The 15,034-nt window shown below is 31.4% G+C and overlaps 2 protein-coding genes across 2 annotated transcripts in view; one reads left to right on the top strand and one right to left on the bottom strand.

The window, feature by feature from the left end:
• Window positions 1–7,725, top strand: part of LOC129989206 (carotenoid-cleaving dioxygenase, mitochondrial-like) — a 34,109-nt gene extending 26,384 nt beyond the window's left edge. The window contains exons 8-11 of the mRNA XM_056097584.1: window positions 1,422–1,530; window positions 3,097–3,197; window positions 4,177–4,291; window positions 7,411–7,725. Of these exons, the coding sequence (XP_055953559.1) occupies window positions 1,422–1,530; window positions 3,097–3,197; window positions 4,177–4,291; window positions 7,411–7,565 (480 nt within the window). The 3' untranslated portion in view covers window positions 7,566–7,725. The remainder of the gene's footprint in view (window positions 1–1,421; window positions 1,531–3,096; window positions 3,198–4,176; window positions 4,292–7,410) is intronic.
• Window positions 7,726–12,467: 4,742 nt separating this feature from the next.
• The window catches only part of LOC129989114 (uncharacterized), a 67,218-nt gene continuing 64,651 nt past the window's right edge, over window positions 12,468–15,034 (bottom strand). The window contains exon 7 of the mRNA XM_056097438.1: window positions 12,468–14,971. Coding sequence (XP_055953413.1) covers window positions 12,623–14,971 — 2,349 coding nt within the window. The 3' untranslated portion in view covers window positions 12,468–12,622. The remainder of the gene's footprint in view (window positions 14,972–15,034) is intronic.

The raw sequence follows: 15,034 nt of genomic DNA, 5'->3' as shown, positions 1-15,034 counted from the left end.
AGTCTGGCTGTGTGCCGTTCGAATACCGGTGAATTCAATAATTACTAAACATAAAGAGTTAGATATATATATATAATTTTATACACATCATCTAAAAGGCAGTTTTTTTTAAATCCAATTTTGAACCAAATCTGTCAAAAATTTGATTGACTGCTGATCTATACTTACGTATTTATGTAAATGCAATACGACATAAGAACAATGATTTAAATGAATGAAATTTAATATATAATCTTTTGATTACAGTTATAGTTTGGCATCGAATTTTAATTTTAATCGGTTAGGAAAAAAGTGTTCAGATTGTACAGTCAGTTTTTCTGTAATCTTGTGTTAATTGTATCTCAGTAATTGAGCCCCCCCCCCAAATAAAAACCACTCTCCCACCAAACATCACTTTTTAATATGCTATGTTATAATTATTAATTTCAGTATTCCCACCGGTTTCGTTTTGGTACTGAACGAATGAATTTCGTTTGGAATTGAAATGTTATCCCTGGAATCTGATAGACTTCTCAATGCTCGGCATGGGCATTGAGCGGCACTTCTCGCGGTGGCATGGGGGTAAGGTCTCGGTTTCGAAACCGGAGGATTTCAGATTCGAGATCTGATTCCACCGAAGAACCGTCGGGTAAGCAGGTATGGTATACGTTAAATTCGTCGGGACCAAACGTCTTCCCGCTTGTGTCATGTGAAAGTTTCAGGTGTCGTCCTAGTCATCTGACCGTGGTTCAAACTTACGAGGTCCGTCTCAAAATAGTTCTAGCGTTGCTTTAAAATAGTACTTTAGCATAATTAAACTAAACAAACTAATGCTCTTTAATAATATGGAAGTACTTTCTCAAAATTATTTGTGGTTTTATTGCATAGCTAGCAAGAGTAAATCTTGGTGTAAAGAAAAGATCTCTATTGACTAAGAAATTATAGGTTTAACCCATCAATTGTTTTGAATTCGTTATGTAATTAGATTGAAACTCCCATCCCAGGAATGTGCTATGCTAGCATATTTCTAACACTTTAGGTTATGTGTAATTTTGCATCAAAATATGAAGTCATTAGTTTATAAGTCAGAGAAGAGTTAACTCGTTCAAAAGATGACGCATAGCAACGTTGATTAAAAATAGGTAATTATTTTTGTTTCCTTTTTGTATCGTTTTGCAAATTTTAAACGATACAGAAAAAAAATATGTACTTTCCCAGTTAAATTTTACTGAGCATTTGTGCTGAAAAAAAATCACTGATTCTTATAGCTTGCTTAAATAAATAGATTCATACAGCAATTACAAAACTATTGTTAATTATCAATAGTACATCTGGTAATGATTTCAGTCAAGAGACAATTGCATGAAAACCATATTAAATTTTATTTTGCATTAATTGTTTTAATAATATATTTTGTATGTACAGTTTAAAAATATTTTTAGGAAGGAAAGCCTGGAAAAAATTTAGTAACTCTTAAAGACACACAAGCAACTGCGGTGATACAAGAGAATGGAGTTATTTTTCTGACCCCAGAAACAAAGGGCGAAGCAGGTATTTATTATTTTTATTTTGAATGCCAATGAATATTATAGTATAAACCGTTTTTCATTGAATATAATCTATATCTTCCATTATTATATTTCAATCTAACAATTGTATACCTGTTTGGAAAATATTTATAATATTTGTCCATAGATGGCGCAACGGTAGCTTAAGCAATTATTTTAGTGATCTGATATTCCCAAAATAAGTTAGTTTATAAATTTGTATTTTTCGCCAAGAGCATTTAATTTGCATTCTAAGTAGACAGAAATATGCCGCCACAATATTGTGTCAGTATTTAAATGACACTTTCCAACGCAGATATTTTATATTTCTTTCTTGGGCCGGTCTCTTGATTCCGTAAAAATAAAAATGATTAAAAAGTTGTCAAAATTAAATTTATTTCAAAAATGGAAAATCTAAAATCAGCAATAATTTTTGTGAATTAATAACATTATTTTTTTATATGGTAAGAGTATTTCTTTCTAGTTGTTGCTTAAACGAATTGATTTTCATTTTTTTACATCTCAACTCTAAAAAAAGAAAATATTTTTTTCCTATCAGAATGCAAACGATTATTTAAAAAAAATGTAAATGAATTCTGTTAAAATTGTAATAAAAATTCTTTTTCGTGAAAATGACCTTTATTTGTAAAAATTTAAAGTCATTTTTTTAAAGTCATTAAATAATAAATTTTTTTTTGTTCATTTTCGGGTTTTTTTTTTCGTCAACATTATTTCAGTGGATTCCTTGATCATTTAAGAGAATATAATTCTTAAAAAGGGCGCATGAATCTGTTTTATTACATTTTTATTTATATTTATTAAACTTTTATTATATTATATTATATTTATATTATTATTATATTTATATACTTTTATTTATATTTATTATATTTATATACTAAAAAAAGAAAGCTAGAACTAATTTAGTTTTTTTTACTCGCAATTTGTGAAAAATAGTTCGTTTAGAATCTTGGCTTCAGTGTTGGAGGTAGATGTATTCTGAACCGATTCTACTGAGAGACCAAATATGCGAAACATCTACAAGTCTATTTAAAGTCAAAATTTCTCATAATGGCTTTAATGTGTAACTGTGGTAATATAGGTCTCGGGGCATCTTCATTTTGATCGTTGTCGAAACTTGCGAATCCAGTCTCAATGTTATTCTCTTTAAAATAGAATATTAGTCTGATAAATGGGTCATTTTTTGTATTTTATTTTACACTTCGGAAATCCTATTTATTTGTAATTAATTTATATTTCATTTATTTATTTTAATGCATGCTCACTTGCTTATTTTTATTGTAAGCTTCATTACATGCGTAGAGTCATTAAATTTTCACATTTTAACGGTAATGAATGAATTTTTAGTTTGCTAAATTTAAAATAATCAATGGGGAAAATCTTAGAAATATGTAATTTTTTTTCAGAATTTGATTCTTTTTTTTCCAGTCAATTGAAAAAAAAATTAATATGAACTATTTTGATTAAATATTTGTATGACTAATATTCTTCCAGTTTAAATATTGAATACAATTAATGCAAATGCATTATTGTTTTTATGATTTTTCAGGTTATGACATGCCCACAATAAACTATTCTATGTATAACTCGAAGAAATACAGATATGCATATGGATCTGGAAGTTTTGATACTGGCAAATTTGCGAATTCGGTATAATATGCAATTTTTATTCTAAGCCTATTTTTTTGGTAGTTTCATATATTTTATCGTTATAACTGCGAATAAAAAATTAGTAAGTAATATATAGAGCCAATTTGTAATATTGAAGGTAGTACTTTATTGTACGTTATTATAGAGAAAGTAGTACTTTATTATAGAGACTTTAATTATAAAGTACTTATAACGCAGTTTACTTATAAAGTAGTACCTTATTACAGAATAAATTAGGTACTCTGTAGCCTATAACTTAATTTTGAACTCACCTCTTTAGTGTTCCGTAATTTACCTTATTACAGAAACTAAAAGAATACAATGTCCGAACAATTGTCTTTAATACTTTGCTTTAGTCAATCATTTATTTGTTCAATTGCTTTGTGCTTTTCAGAAAATGTTAATCATGTAACCCTTTAAAAATAGAACGACATCTAAAAGAACAATTTTTATTTGTAAATCCTTGTATTTGTATCCTTAGCTTTGTTGATTCATATTTATTAGTCAATAATAATGATTAATCCCTACTATTTGAACCAGTAACATATCGGTAAAAATATTTGGCTGTTTCTGAAATCCGCGTCGCTTGTTTGTATATTGCGCTTTTTTTACTAACCGTGTTACTGACAGGTGCTTTTGATGAAGATTTTAAATCCACATCACGTTTTTGCAAATTGCTGAAAGATATATTATTGGCGCACGATCCACCAATGGATCGTGACCTACAGTTTGGAAACCCTTGATTTATAACTCTATTAACACCCACACATCTTCTCATTTTTCCTTAGAATTTTTACCGATGTATTTTCTCATCATTATTTCCCCGGTCCCTTGAAATGTGAAAAAAAGAAGGAATATTGTATATCTTTTAGGTAAAATGCGTGTTCACTGGTTGATGATATAAAGCATATTGAAAAACAGAGTTGCATTCTGATCGATTTTCAGTTTATTTTACATATCGAAAAATAAAATCTTATAGTTGATCAAGTTGGATACAGTGACTGGCGAAATGAAGGTATGGAAAGGCACTGAAACTATGTTTCCAAGTGAATTGAGCTACGTCCCAAGACCAAGATCGTTGGGTGAAGACGATGGTAAGATTTTCTTTCTTTCTTTTTTGTACGTGTTTGGTTATAAAAATAGAACACTAGAATAGGAATAGGAATATTGTTAAAAAATAAGCGAATGCAATTTGGAAAAAATTTTGAATTCGAAGATAACATACTATTTATTTTTTAAATCTTTACCATTTAGCTTTCTGCATTTGTTTTTGCATAATCCTACTCTTATACTTGTCAACAGGCAAATTATCTTTATTTTCACAGATTAAATACATAAATTGATTCTGGTCTGTAATTTTAGCGATAAATCAAAATATTTGTTCTTTGCTTTGTAGTATAGAAAATAGAATCAAGTCCGGATTTGGATTTCTTCATGTTGAGTGGAATCGTGATGATCTAGTGGTAAAGCCTCGACTTAGGAATCAGAGAGCTGAAGTTTCGAGACCCGATTCCAACGAAGAACCGTCGTGTAAGGGGAGTCTGTTGCACGTTAAGTCCATTGGAACTAAACGTCCTTTCGCTGGTGTTGCGTGGAAGTTTGGAGAAGGGGATGCCTGTTCAGTTTTCATCCTCATCATCTGATTGCTGTTCAAAATGACGCAGTCCATCCCGAAATAATCCCACTATTGCTTGACAGTGGGACGTTAATTTAACTAAACTTTATGTTGAGAAATCAGGTTCAAAAATTGATGAAGTTATACATCTTGGGTACAAAGTTCATATACGAAAATAATTTTATCTGGCTTGTTTTACTTTTGAGTTATTAGATTTTCTTATCCTTCATCTCCTTTCCCCTACCTTAACCGAATTTTTGTCTTTTAAACTATTAAACTAAATTGAATCATTCAAAGAACTATAATTCGACGCAAAAATGATCACTTAACACACAGGTCTTCAAATATTTTATGGATTATTAGTTTTATGGAAGACATCATATTTCCTTAATGGAAGGTATCATTCAATTAAATGGTAGAAAAAACAAACAGTTAAGGTGTTAGAATAATAGCGTCACCCCTTACCTGATTTGGTCCAAAATTTGATGCATATCCGCTATTGTGATGATAACTCCATTTACCAAATTTCAGTTATGAAAATTGGTTTATAATTTAATAACTAAACATATCACAAGCACGCACTTCTAATATCTGGTAGATACATAGCCTACTGGTTAAAAAATTTAGCCCCTAATCTTGTAAAAATATACATAATATAAGATAAAACGGTCAATAAATTCATCCATTAAATTTTTCAAGTTTATATGTAGCCAGAGAAGTATCCGATTTTCTTTCTGAATTCAAGTGGTCTAGATATATGAAAATTTCTAAGATATAATTCAACGAGGCTTTCTCAAAGTTAACCTCATTTATAAGCAGGTTAAAAGTGTATTGCATCCGGATGAACGTGTATTAATTTGCCATAACTTAAAATCAAAATAGTAATAAAATCATGATCAATGACAAATCAAGGTCGACTTCTAAAAAAGAAGGTCAACTTCTTCGGCTATAGCCCAGTTCTGTGATTCAGCCAGGTGCATTTTCTTCTTGGGCTGAATTGCGAATTAAAGTAAAATATTTTCAGAAAGTAAAATTATAAAAATTATTCCATCGGAAAGTGGCATCGGATTACTATTATTCAGAGATATAAGATGAAATATATTTCATTTTTATTTTCCAACTTTTTCATATGTTATCTCATAAGGTTTGAATCTATTCAGAAGAGAAAAGATGAAAGAGAATTCAACTGATGACGATTTTCCAGTGAAATATCCCATTCTGTGTAAAAGCAATTGTAGTCAATGTTTCTTAAATTCTACTGAGAAGAAAAAAGGTGAAAGAGAATTCAACTGATGACAGTTTTCCAATGAAATATCACATTCTGTGTAAAAGTAATTGTAGTCAGTGTTTCCTAAATTCTGATGAGAAGAAAAAAAGGGGAAAGATAATTCAACTAATGACAGTTTTCCAATGAAATATCACATTCTGTATAAAAGTAATGTTTCCTAAATTCTATTGAGTTTAAAAAGGTGAAAGAGAGTTCAACTGATGACAGTTTTCCAGTGAAATATCATATTCTGTATAAAAGCAATTGTAATTAATATTTCCTAAATTCTACTGAGAAGAAAAAATATGAAAAAGAATTCAACTAATGACAGTTTTTTTTAAAGAAATATCACATTCTGTATAAAAGTAATTGTAGTCAATGATTCTTAAATTCTACTGAGAAGAAAAAAAGATGGAAGAGAATTCAACTGGTAACGATTTTCCAATTAAACATCACATTCTGTCTAAAGGTAATTGTAATCAATGTTTCTTAAATTCTACTGAGAAGAAAAAAAGGTGAAAGCGAATTCAACTGATGATGATTTTCAATGAAATATCACATTCTGTGTAAAGGTATTGTAATCAATGTTTCCTACATTCTAAGCAAGTACTGCTACTGCAATTTGTTTTTAAAAAATGGAAAAATGAATTTTTTTCATTTAGTACGAATTGTCTTTCCATTTTATTCTCAATTATGTGGAAATCATGGGCGATTGAAAATTTCCATTGAGTTGGATGGTCCATTTACGAATCTGGCCGAGATTTGTAAATTCTCTACAACATAATCTTCTCCGGTTCAAATCCAAGTTTGGCCCATGGGAGCAAGTTTGACCCACGACACTACATTTAACATGCACATGAGTGCAAATATAACAAATCTGTAGGGGAATCGGGTTTCAAAATGAACGCCTACCAGGTCCGAGTCCGTATCTTACCATTAGGCGATCCGAAACCCGATACCAGCACGGCATTGTGGTCAGGTGCATAGGAAAAGACTAGATACTGAAGAAAGAGTATCCTAACATCATTGAGCTTAGAGTGTAAATTTCAAAGGCGAAATCTTAATTAGGAAGAGAGGTAGAGACAGACTCATTTTAATAAAAGCTTCAATCTGCATCCAGCCTTTATATTTGCTTATATAAAAAATTTTCGTATCTATACTTTAATTATATGAACAAGCAAGAATGAGGAAAGATTTATTATAAATTGTGGAAACCCTCATTCACTGCATTTATGAGAAAAACATATAGTTACCAGGTTGAATGATGCCCCTAAAGTCTATATAAAAATGAGTTCCATTTTAACAAGGGAAAAAAACTATTCTTCTTTCAGGTGTTTTGTTGTCAGTGGTACTGGACGTCGCTGATGGAACGCGTGATTTCTTGATGGTGATTCATGCCAAAACATTTGAAGAACTTGGCAGGGCCTACATTCCTCGCTCAGTCAAGCTTCCGCCCTCCGTCCATGCAAGATTCCGAATGCATTGATGGAACTTACAGGAACATGGACGAAATGCTGATATTTATAACTGTTTGCAAAAACAGACTTTAAAATGTATTGTTTTTTTTGATAAACCACCGTCTTAAATTATTCGTGATTGATATTTTTCTATTTTTGATATTGTTGAATAAATATTTTTAAAGCTCATTATTAGATTTTGTGTTCTAAATTCATTTATTTTACAAATGATGTATTTTCTTCAAAAATGAAAATAATTAGAGTTAATCGTGCCAGTTACGAACGGTGACTGAAGTGCACTCTAACGAGATGTCAGGGAACTGTTTAGCTTCTGGTTTAGTTAAGACATCCGAGGTAGAAAAACACTTTCCTGCTTTTATCAGTGATAATGTTTATTTACTTTAATTTCAGCTGTGTTCAGGAAAAGTGAAACCTGAAATTTCGTAAGTGCTATTGATTGTTTTCTACGCTTATTAGATGCAGGCTATTGGTAATTGCTAGATTATTTATATTTTTTGAACGTGTTAGATAAACAGTTACGACAAAACTTTCCTTTACGCTTTCTTTTTCTTCCGAGAAATAGATCTGTGCTTAATGACCCCTAACAAGTTCCATCAGGAGGTAATTAGGAACACTACCTTGAGACAAAAATGTTTTTAATTTAACAAAAAATATATATTTAAAAATGCAGTAACATTCCACCCAAGCACTAGCTCTTATTCGTTCATGTACAATTAGTAACTTTTTAAAAAATTCTACCATTCATATACATACGCAGTACTTTTCACTAATAAAAGAGGGCTATGGGGGGCTAGTGGTAAGGTCTTGGCTTCGGAACCGGAAGGTTTCAGGTTCGTGACCCGATTCCACTGAAGAACCGTCGTGTAAGTGGGGGTCTGTTGCACGTTAAATCCATCAGGGCAAAACGTCCTCCCACTGGTGTGGCGTGGTGTGGAGAGAGGGTGCCAGCTCAGGAAGAGGGGGGTGTCGTCCTCATCATCTGACCGTGGTTCAAAATGACGAGGTCCGTCTCAAAATAGCCCTAGTGTTGCTTTAAACGAGACGTTAATATAACTAAACTAAACTATCAAGTATGAAAGTTGATTGTTAACCATGATTTGAAACTTTATTTTGTGTTAAGCATGTTGTATGAACACTTTTTCCCAATTACCTCATAATCTCTGAAGTATTTGGAATCGTAATGGCTCCTGTAAGTGAGGTTGGTTAATTAATAAATAATATTGGAAATAAGGTAATTGCTTACTGATCCTTACAGAATATGATTGTAACCCCCCCCCCTGCAATATTTGTTACTATTATTTTAATATTTTAAATTAAAAAAGTAAAAAAAAAAAATCGTGTCCAATCATCCCGTCTGAATTTTTATTAAAAAGATTTTTATACGTTATTGTTTTACATTTTTTAAACGGTTTTTTTTTTTTTTTTACATATAGTTGTTCTATTATGAGAAATTGTATCATTAAAAAAAGTTTTCAGACTTTTTAATATTCTTTATATTTTAATATGTTTATTATTATGTTTTATTATTCAAGCCGATTGCCTGAAATATTGCTTATTTTTAATTTCATTTATATTGTTTATATATAATTTCATGTCCATAATTCTGCTAAACTGTCAGACATTAAAGCTCTGTTATTTTAATTGTCTTGCAGGGATAATTTATTAAATGTGTAAATGACTTTCTCTGATGAAAACTAACTCCATGATATCAGAACACTATTAAAAGCATAAATATCTGATTCATCTGCCATCTAAAATTAGCGGTATTCAAAGTCGCATTTTTATACGACCTATAAACTACATAAATATTACAAAGAATCCTTTTTGACCTTTCATCAAGGGAAGAAAATCACGCGATCAAATATTTGATGAAACAATGAAAACGAGTTCCGTTTCAATCACAGCAGTATTGTTCAAAAATATACTTAAAATATGTTTAAATCTAGACTAAAATAATTTACAGCAATTTAATTGACATCAATGAAAATATAATTTTTTGGAGTGAAGAAATCCTTATTATGCTGGAATATTTTTGGAAGTTATCGGGAAAACATCAAGATCTAGCTTAACTTATTCATCATCATCATCATCATCCTATTTGGTTAGACAGCCCAGGGCGGGCCAGTGCCTTCTTTTGAATTCTGTTCCACCGAAATCTATTTTTGACACTTCTGCGCCATTTTCTTTCCTAGATAGCCAAGAAGTCTGTATCCATTGACTCCATTAAATCTCATTTTGGATCTACCCCTTTCCCTACTTATTAGAGGTTTATGTAAAAGAATTTTTTTAATATGGAATCATCATCCATTCTAAATATATGATCCGCCCAGTCCATCCGGTTTATTTTTATGAACTTTATAATATCTGGCTCTCTACAGATTTGATATAGCTCTAAGTCATATCTTCTTCTCCAAATATTGTTGATTTCTATCCCACCAAAAATGGCTCGCAGAATTTTTCTTTCGAAAATGGCTATTTTATTTTCTCCAGCTTTGGTCAGGGTCTAGGACTCGAGCTATAAGTGAGTATTGGTCTAATGAAGGTTTTATATAGTTAAAATTTTGTATTTCTTTATAGTAGTTAAGGATTTAAAAAATCGTTTTAGTCCTTTAAAAGGTTCTATTTGTATTCATCAGACGACCTTGAATCTCCTTGACCGATACTTCTGTCATCACTAACTATAGAATCAACATAAGTAAAACTGGACAAGCTGAAATTTGTGAGAACCAATTTCTAGATAGGATTCACGGGAGGGTCCATGCTCCAAAAATGTACATTTAACAAATATAAGTTGTTTCAATTATGTTTCTGTTCTGTACGAACCCTCTAAATACATTTTAAACTTTTTCTCAAAATGTTTTATGTTGCTATCCAAGTTTTAAAATAGCATTTTTTTATCCTTGAAATTTTTCTGCAATGTTGTACAAATATATAACATTATCCTTTTGCATGAATAGATAATTTATGAATCTTAGAATCTTTTATTGAAGACTTTAAGCTATATTATTACAATAATTTTTTTGGTTTTTCAAAAAAAAAAAAAAAAAAAAGTCAAATAATTTAAGTTTTGAAATAAAAATTATATTCTGACTAAAGTTAAACATGCAAAATATTGTGTACATTTAAAATAGCTATCTGAAAAATAGAATTATGTTCTATATTAATAACTTCTTTTCATTTTTTACTAAAAAAACCAAAAAGTTACCAATGATTTTTGCTGAAACTATTTTTACGGCATTAGACTGAAATAGTAAACTCATTTACACTTAATTTTTCACTTTAGGAAGCATTTGTAAAAGCTAATGATATATTAACTGAAATATATGAAAATTTTAAAACAATAATCTCAGAAAATGTGAAATTTTGTCTTCCAAGTCCATTGTAACCTTAATATTTAAGAAAGTACTAGATTTTTCAGAAAGAATTCAAATAAGTTTTAAAACCATCTTTTGAAAATAAGAATTTATAAACTTATTTTTTGGGTTAATCTGTTTTGTTCACTTCAAAAATATTCTTTCTTCAACTCGCTATTAATTGCAATACTTATTAAACAAGCATATAATATGAATCTGTTAATCATTTTTAATTCCTTACTAATGTAAATTTTCTTATAGAATGCTCATTTACATTTTGATGATGATAAATTATCATAGCTGTAAGGAAAGATTATCAAAACCAGTTGAACATATCCTAGAATCATTTCTATGTCTTCTAAATATGTTGCGATCATTATTATGGTCAACTGAGGGTTCAAGTCTCATGATTATATAAATCTTATTTATGATGCTTTTAAATTATATATGATTACGCATGAATTGTCCTCTTTTTTTTCTTTGTAATGCGCGTATTGATTCTTCAGCTTCGTCGAATTGTGGATAAATTCAATGAAATCAAAATCAAAAAGCAATATCTATAAGATGATTCGAAATAATAAAGAAAAAAAGAAGGCATTCAAGAGTACATCTGGAGGCACATGCACATATCTTATGGAGGTTGCAAGTCTTCAGAAGGCATTTGTGGAAGCTAACGATATATTAATGAATATTATCATATTACTGAAATGCTTTCTAAAAGATTCGTAACTAGAAACCTTTGCCAAACAGCTAGCTCTAGGGGAATACTGTTTTGTTTATTTCCAATTAAATTTCTTATACATTAATTAATGTTCATAATGCCCCCAAGAAAATATATTTAAGTATTAAATTGTGATAGACATCAATACTGTGTTATTTTATTAGCCTTATATATGTTATGTTCATTTTATATATGAAGTATCCTAATAGAGTCATATCCCCTGACATTATAGAACTATCAGAAAGGTAACTTTTAGAATAATATGTCTTCTAACTTTCAGGGTACTGTAACATCACTTTCTTATTATGAAACCGATGTTAGAAGGAATCCTTTTCTTGCCAGAAGAAAGTCAGAATAATTATTTGACGCAACAATTAAAATGGGTTGAATTTCAATTAAACTCATAAAATTTATTGTTAAAAATTACGATAAAAATAGAATTGTTAAAAAAATTACCAGAATTCAGCAAAAGTTTGCATGATTTACTTAAATGGTATCTTTAAAAATATATGTATTTTTAAAATTTGCAATGGTGCAAAAAAACAAAAAAAGAGTTTTATGCAATAATATTTTTTGGGAGATATGGCGGAAAACGAACAAATTTCAATAATTTTTAATAATTTAAAATTTAAAAAAATCGCTCCTAAGTGCACATTTTTACTTTCCTAGTATATCTATGTCAAATTTAGTAACTCTAGGTCAAACTGTCTACCTTGTAGAGCACCAACATACACACAAGACACACACACATTCCCCTTTATTATAAATAGACAGGAAAAGCTTTACATTGATTCTGTTAGTTATTTTGTATGAAAAATTTTATTATAAAAGGCTTATCGCACTTAAATGCATAGAATTACGTATACATAGTTACATACAATTGCTCACACGTATATGTAAAATTTGTTCATAGTGTCATGTGAAATCCTGACAAAAGGTATTAGCACATTACAAAGTATGGAGATACTGAAAATGTACAAACAATTTCAGGCTAACTGACTTGAACTGAGTCATTTGTATCAGATGCATTTGACATTTCGTTAGTATTTTCTGAATCTAAAGAGTCAATTAATTCTGTAGTTGATGTAGTTGAGTTTATAGAACAGTGTCCGTTGGTGCTGTTTGAGTGATCTTTGGCTATTGTACCGTTAGAAGATTTGTGGAAAGAAGTCCAGTTAGTGTTTGTAGCAGAATCAGAAACTGAGTTCGTATCTTGGCTAACTGGAACCAGCGGTTTCTTATGTGATGATTCTTTACTTTTGTATTTAACAGAAATACCTTTCCTATGTTTTTTAACCTGACCATTTGTCAACAGCCAGGATTTTAAATGTTCCTTCAAAACATCCTGTCTTAGCGACTGAAAATATCCTGCCACATCCTTGCCAGCCATAGTTTTAGAGCTATAATGCGCGAGTTTGTCAATCAAATTGGGTTCAACATCTTTCAAATCATGCATCGGACAAGGATCTTTATGCTTCTGACATACGTGTTCCCAATTATCAACCTCATTTTCTGGTAAGACTAACTTTTTTTTAAATTTTCGTCGCGATTTTGAGTATGGAATAGAATTTTGAATGAGTTTGCTGATCCACATATCTACCAAGCTGGGGGTGGGACTGAGAGAAGATCTTTCAAGGTTGGGCGATGAAGGACAAGATTCTAAGGAATCTGTTGTCATGTCAGTGGAAATGGTAGTCATGCTTTCAGTAGACGAAGATTTTATTAGTAAATGCCGCTTGTCGGATCTTTTATTAGATGGATCATTCTGATCTGAACCTGAGGGGATACTGGAACGTTTATGTCCATGGCACTTACTTGACTGTTTCTTCGAGGGTTTTGTTTCGTCTCCTGAGGGAGATACTGCAGCTGAGGCCGAAGACACTGGTGTATGATTCCTAGAAGATTCAGCTGTAGATGTTTTAGATGGTTTAGAAGATTTTACAGAATAGGCAGTGTTATTAGATTTTACCGAATATACACTTGAGGCATCTGAAGACTCAGAATATGTAGCAGAAGATTCTTCTGAACAAGTAGATAACGAATGAGATGCCGCTGTTGTCTTTTCAATAGGTGGAGGAAAAGACTTCACAGTGCAAGTTACCAATTTATTTGGAAACTGAGATGGAAGTTTTTCGTTTTGATCTTTCTGAGGAAGTGAAAATCTCTGTTTTTCTTCTTGGCAGTTTAATTTAGGTTTTTCTTCTTGGCAATTTAATCTTAGTTTTTCTTCTTGGCAGTTTGATTTTGGTTTTTCTTCTTGGCAGTTTAATCTTTGTTTTTCTTCTTGGTAGTTTAATCTTGGTTCTTCTTCTTGACAGTTTTGATCCTTATTTGTTGCTTCTACAGTTCCTTGATTTTGACAGCCATCGTCTTCAGCTCCATCAGGGGATCTTTCTATATCGTCCGATGTATTATTTTGAGCAAAAAGACCAGGCATAACACTTCCAATACTATAAGTTGAATTGCTGAACGTGCTGAATTCTTCAGATAAGTTTCTTTCAACACTGCGACTTCCTGTCGAGTTTATATCCATATTTTTCTTATTGTCTCTGCCTAAAACGGTGACAGCAGAAAGCGAACTACAAGAAGATGTATCGAAGTCATCGAGTTCACCTTCTCTTGAACTCGATCGACTGGGATTCGTGTGCTCCGGATCGGATATTTGATGCATCAAATCATGCTTGTAAATATCGTATTCCAAAGCATCCAGAGTCTCATTTAATGTATTCATTGCATTCTGAATTTCTTTTTGTTCTTGTTCTGAACTTTTCAGAGCATCATGGTTAATCTCCACTTTAGTTTTGGTTACTGTCTTGCGCTGCGGTTTACGAGGTGGAATTTTTGGAGGAGTTTTCTCTTTTTTGGGTTTTTCTTCTTTGGGGCCCTCCTCAATTTCCAGGAGAGAAGCCATCGAAGAAGCTGACCCTCCATCAGGTGTTGTCCTCTTTTCTTTACTGGGTGATTTTCTTACCTTCTCAAGTTCTTGGTAGAAATAGTCATCTTCAGGTATGCCGATAAGTGTAGGTTGGTACCGGTAACAACTTCGCAAGCGGTGACGAGCAAATGTCACAGAGTTTTGAAGTCGTTCTAAATACTCTAGCACTTGTTGAGGTGGAGAAGCCATGAATTCGGGCTCGAAGAACTCTGGCTGAAGTTGGAAATCTTGAGCTTTGAATTCGCATCCATGTTGACCCATGCGGTCAGTCCAGGTTTGATTGTAGGTCTCAACAATGGACGACATCTGTGACCAAGGATCGGAGCCTATTTTTCGTCTTCCCATAGAAGTGGTATGATACAGTTCAAGGCGTTTTGATGTTTCGATGCGTGTATGAGTGGAAGCCTAAAACGAATAAAATTAAATATGTATATATAAAGGATGTATAAATCTACGATTTTATAAGAA

This window comes from Argiope bruennichi, chromosome 10, assembly GCF_947563725.1.
Source record: "Argiope bruennichi chromosome 10, qqArgBrue1.1, whole genome shotgun sequence".
Lineage (NCBI taxonomy): Eukaryota > Metazoa > Arthropoda > Arachnida > Araneae > Araneidae > Argiope > Argiope bruennichi.
This window is presented reverse-complemented; position numbering and strand designations above follow the sequence as displayed.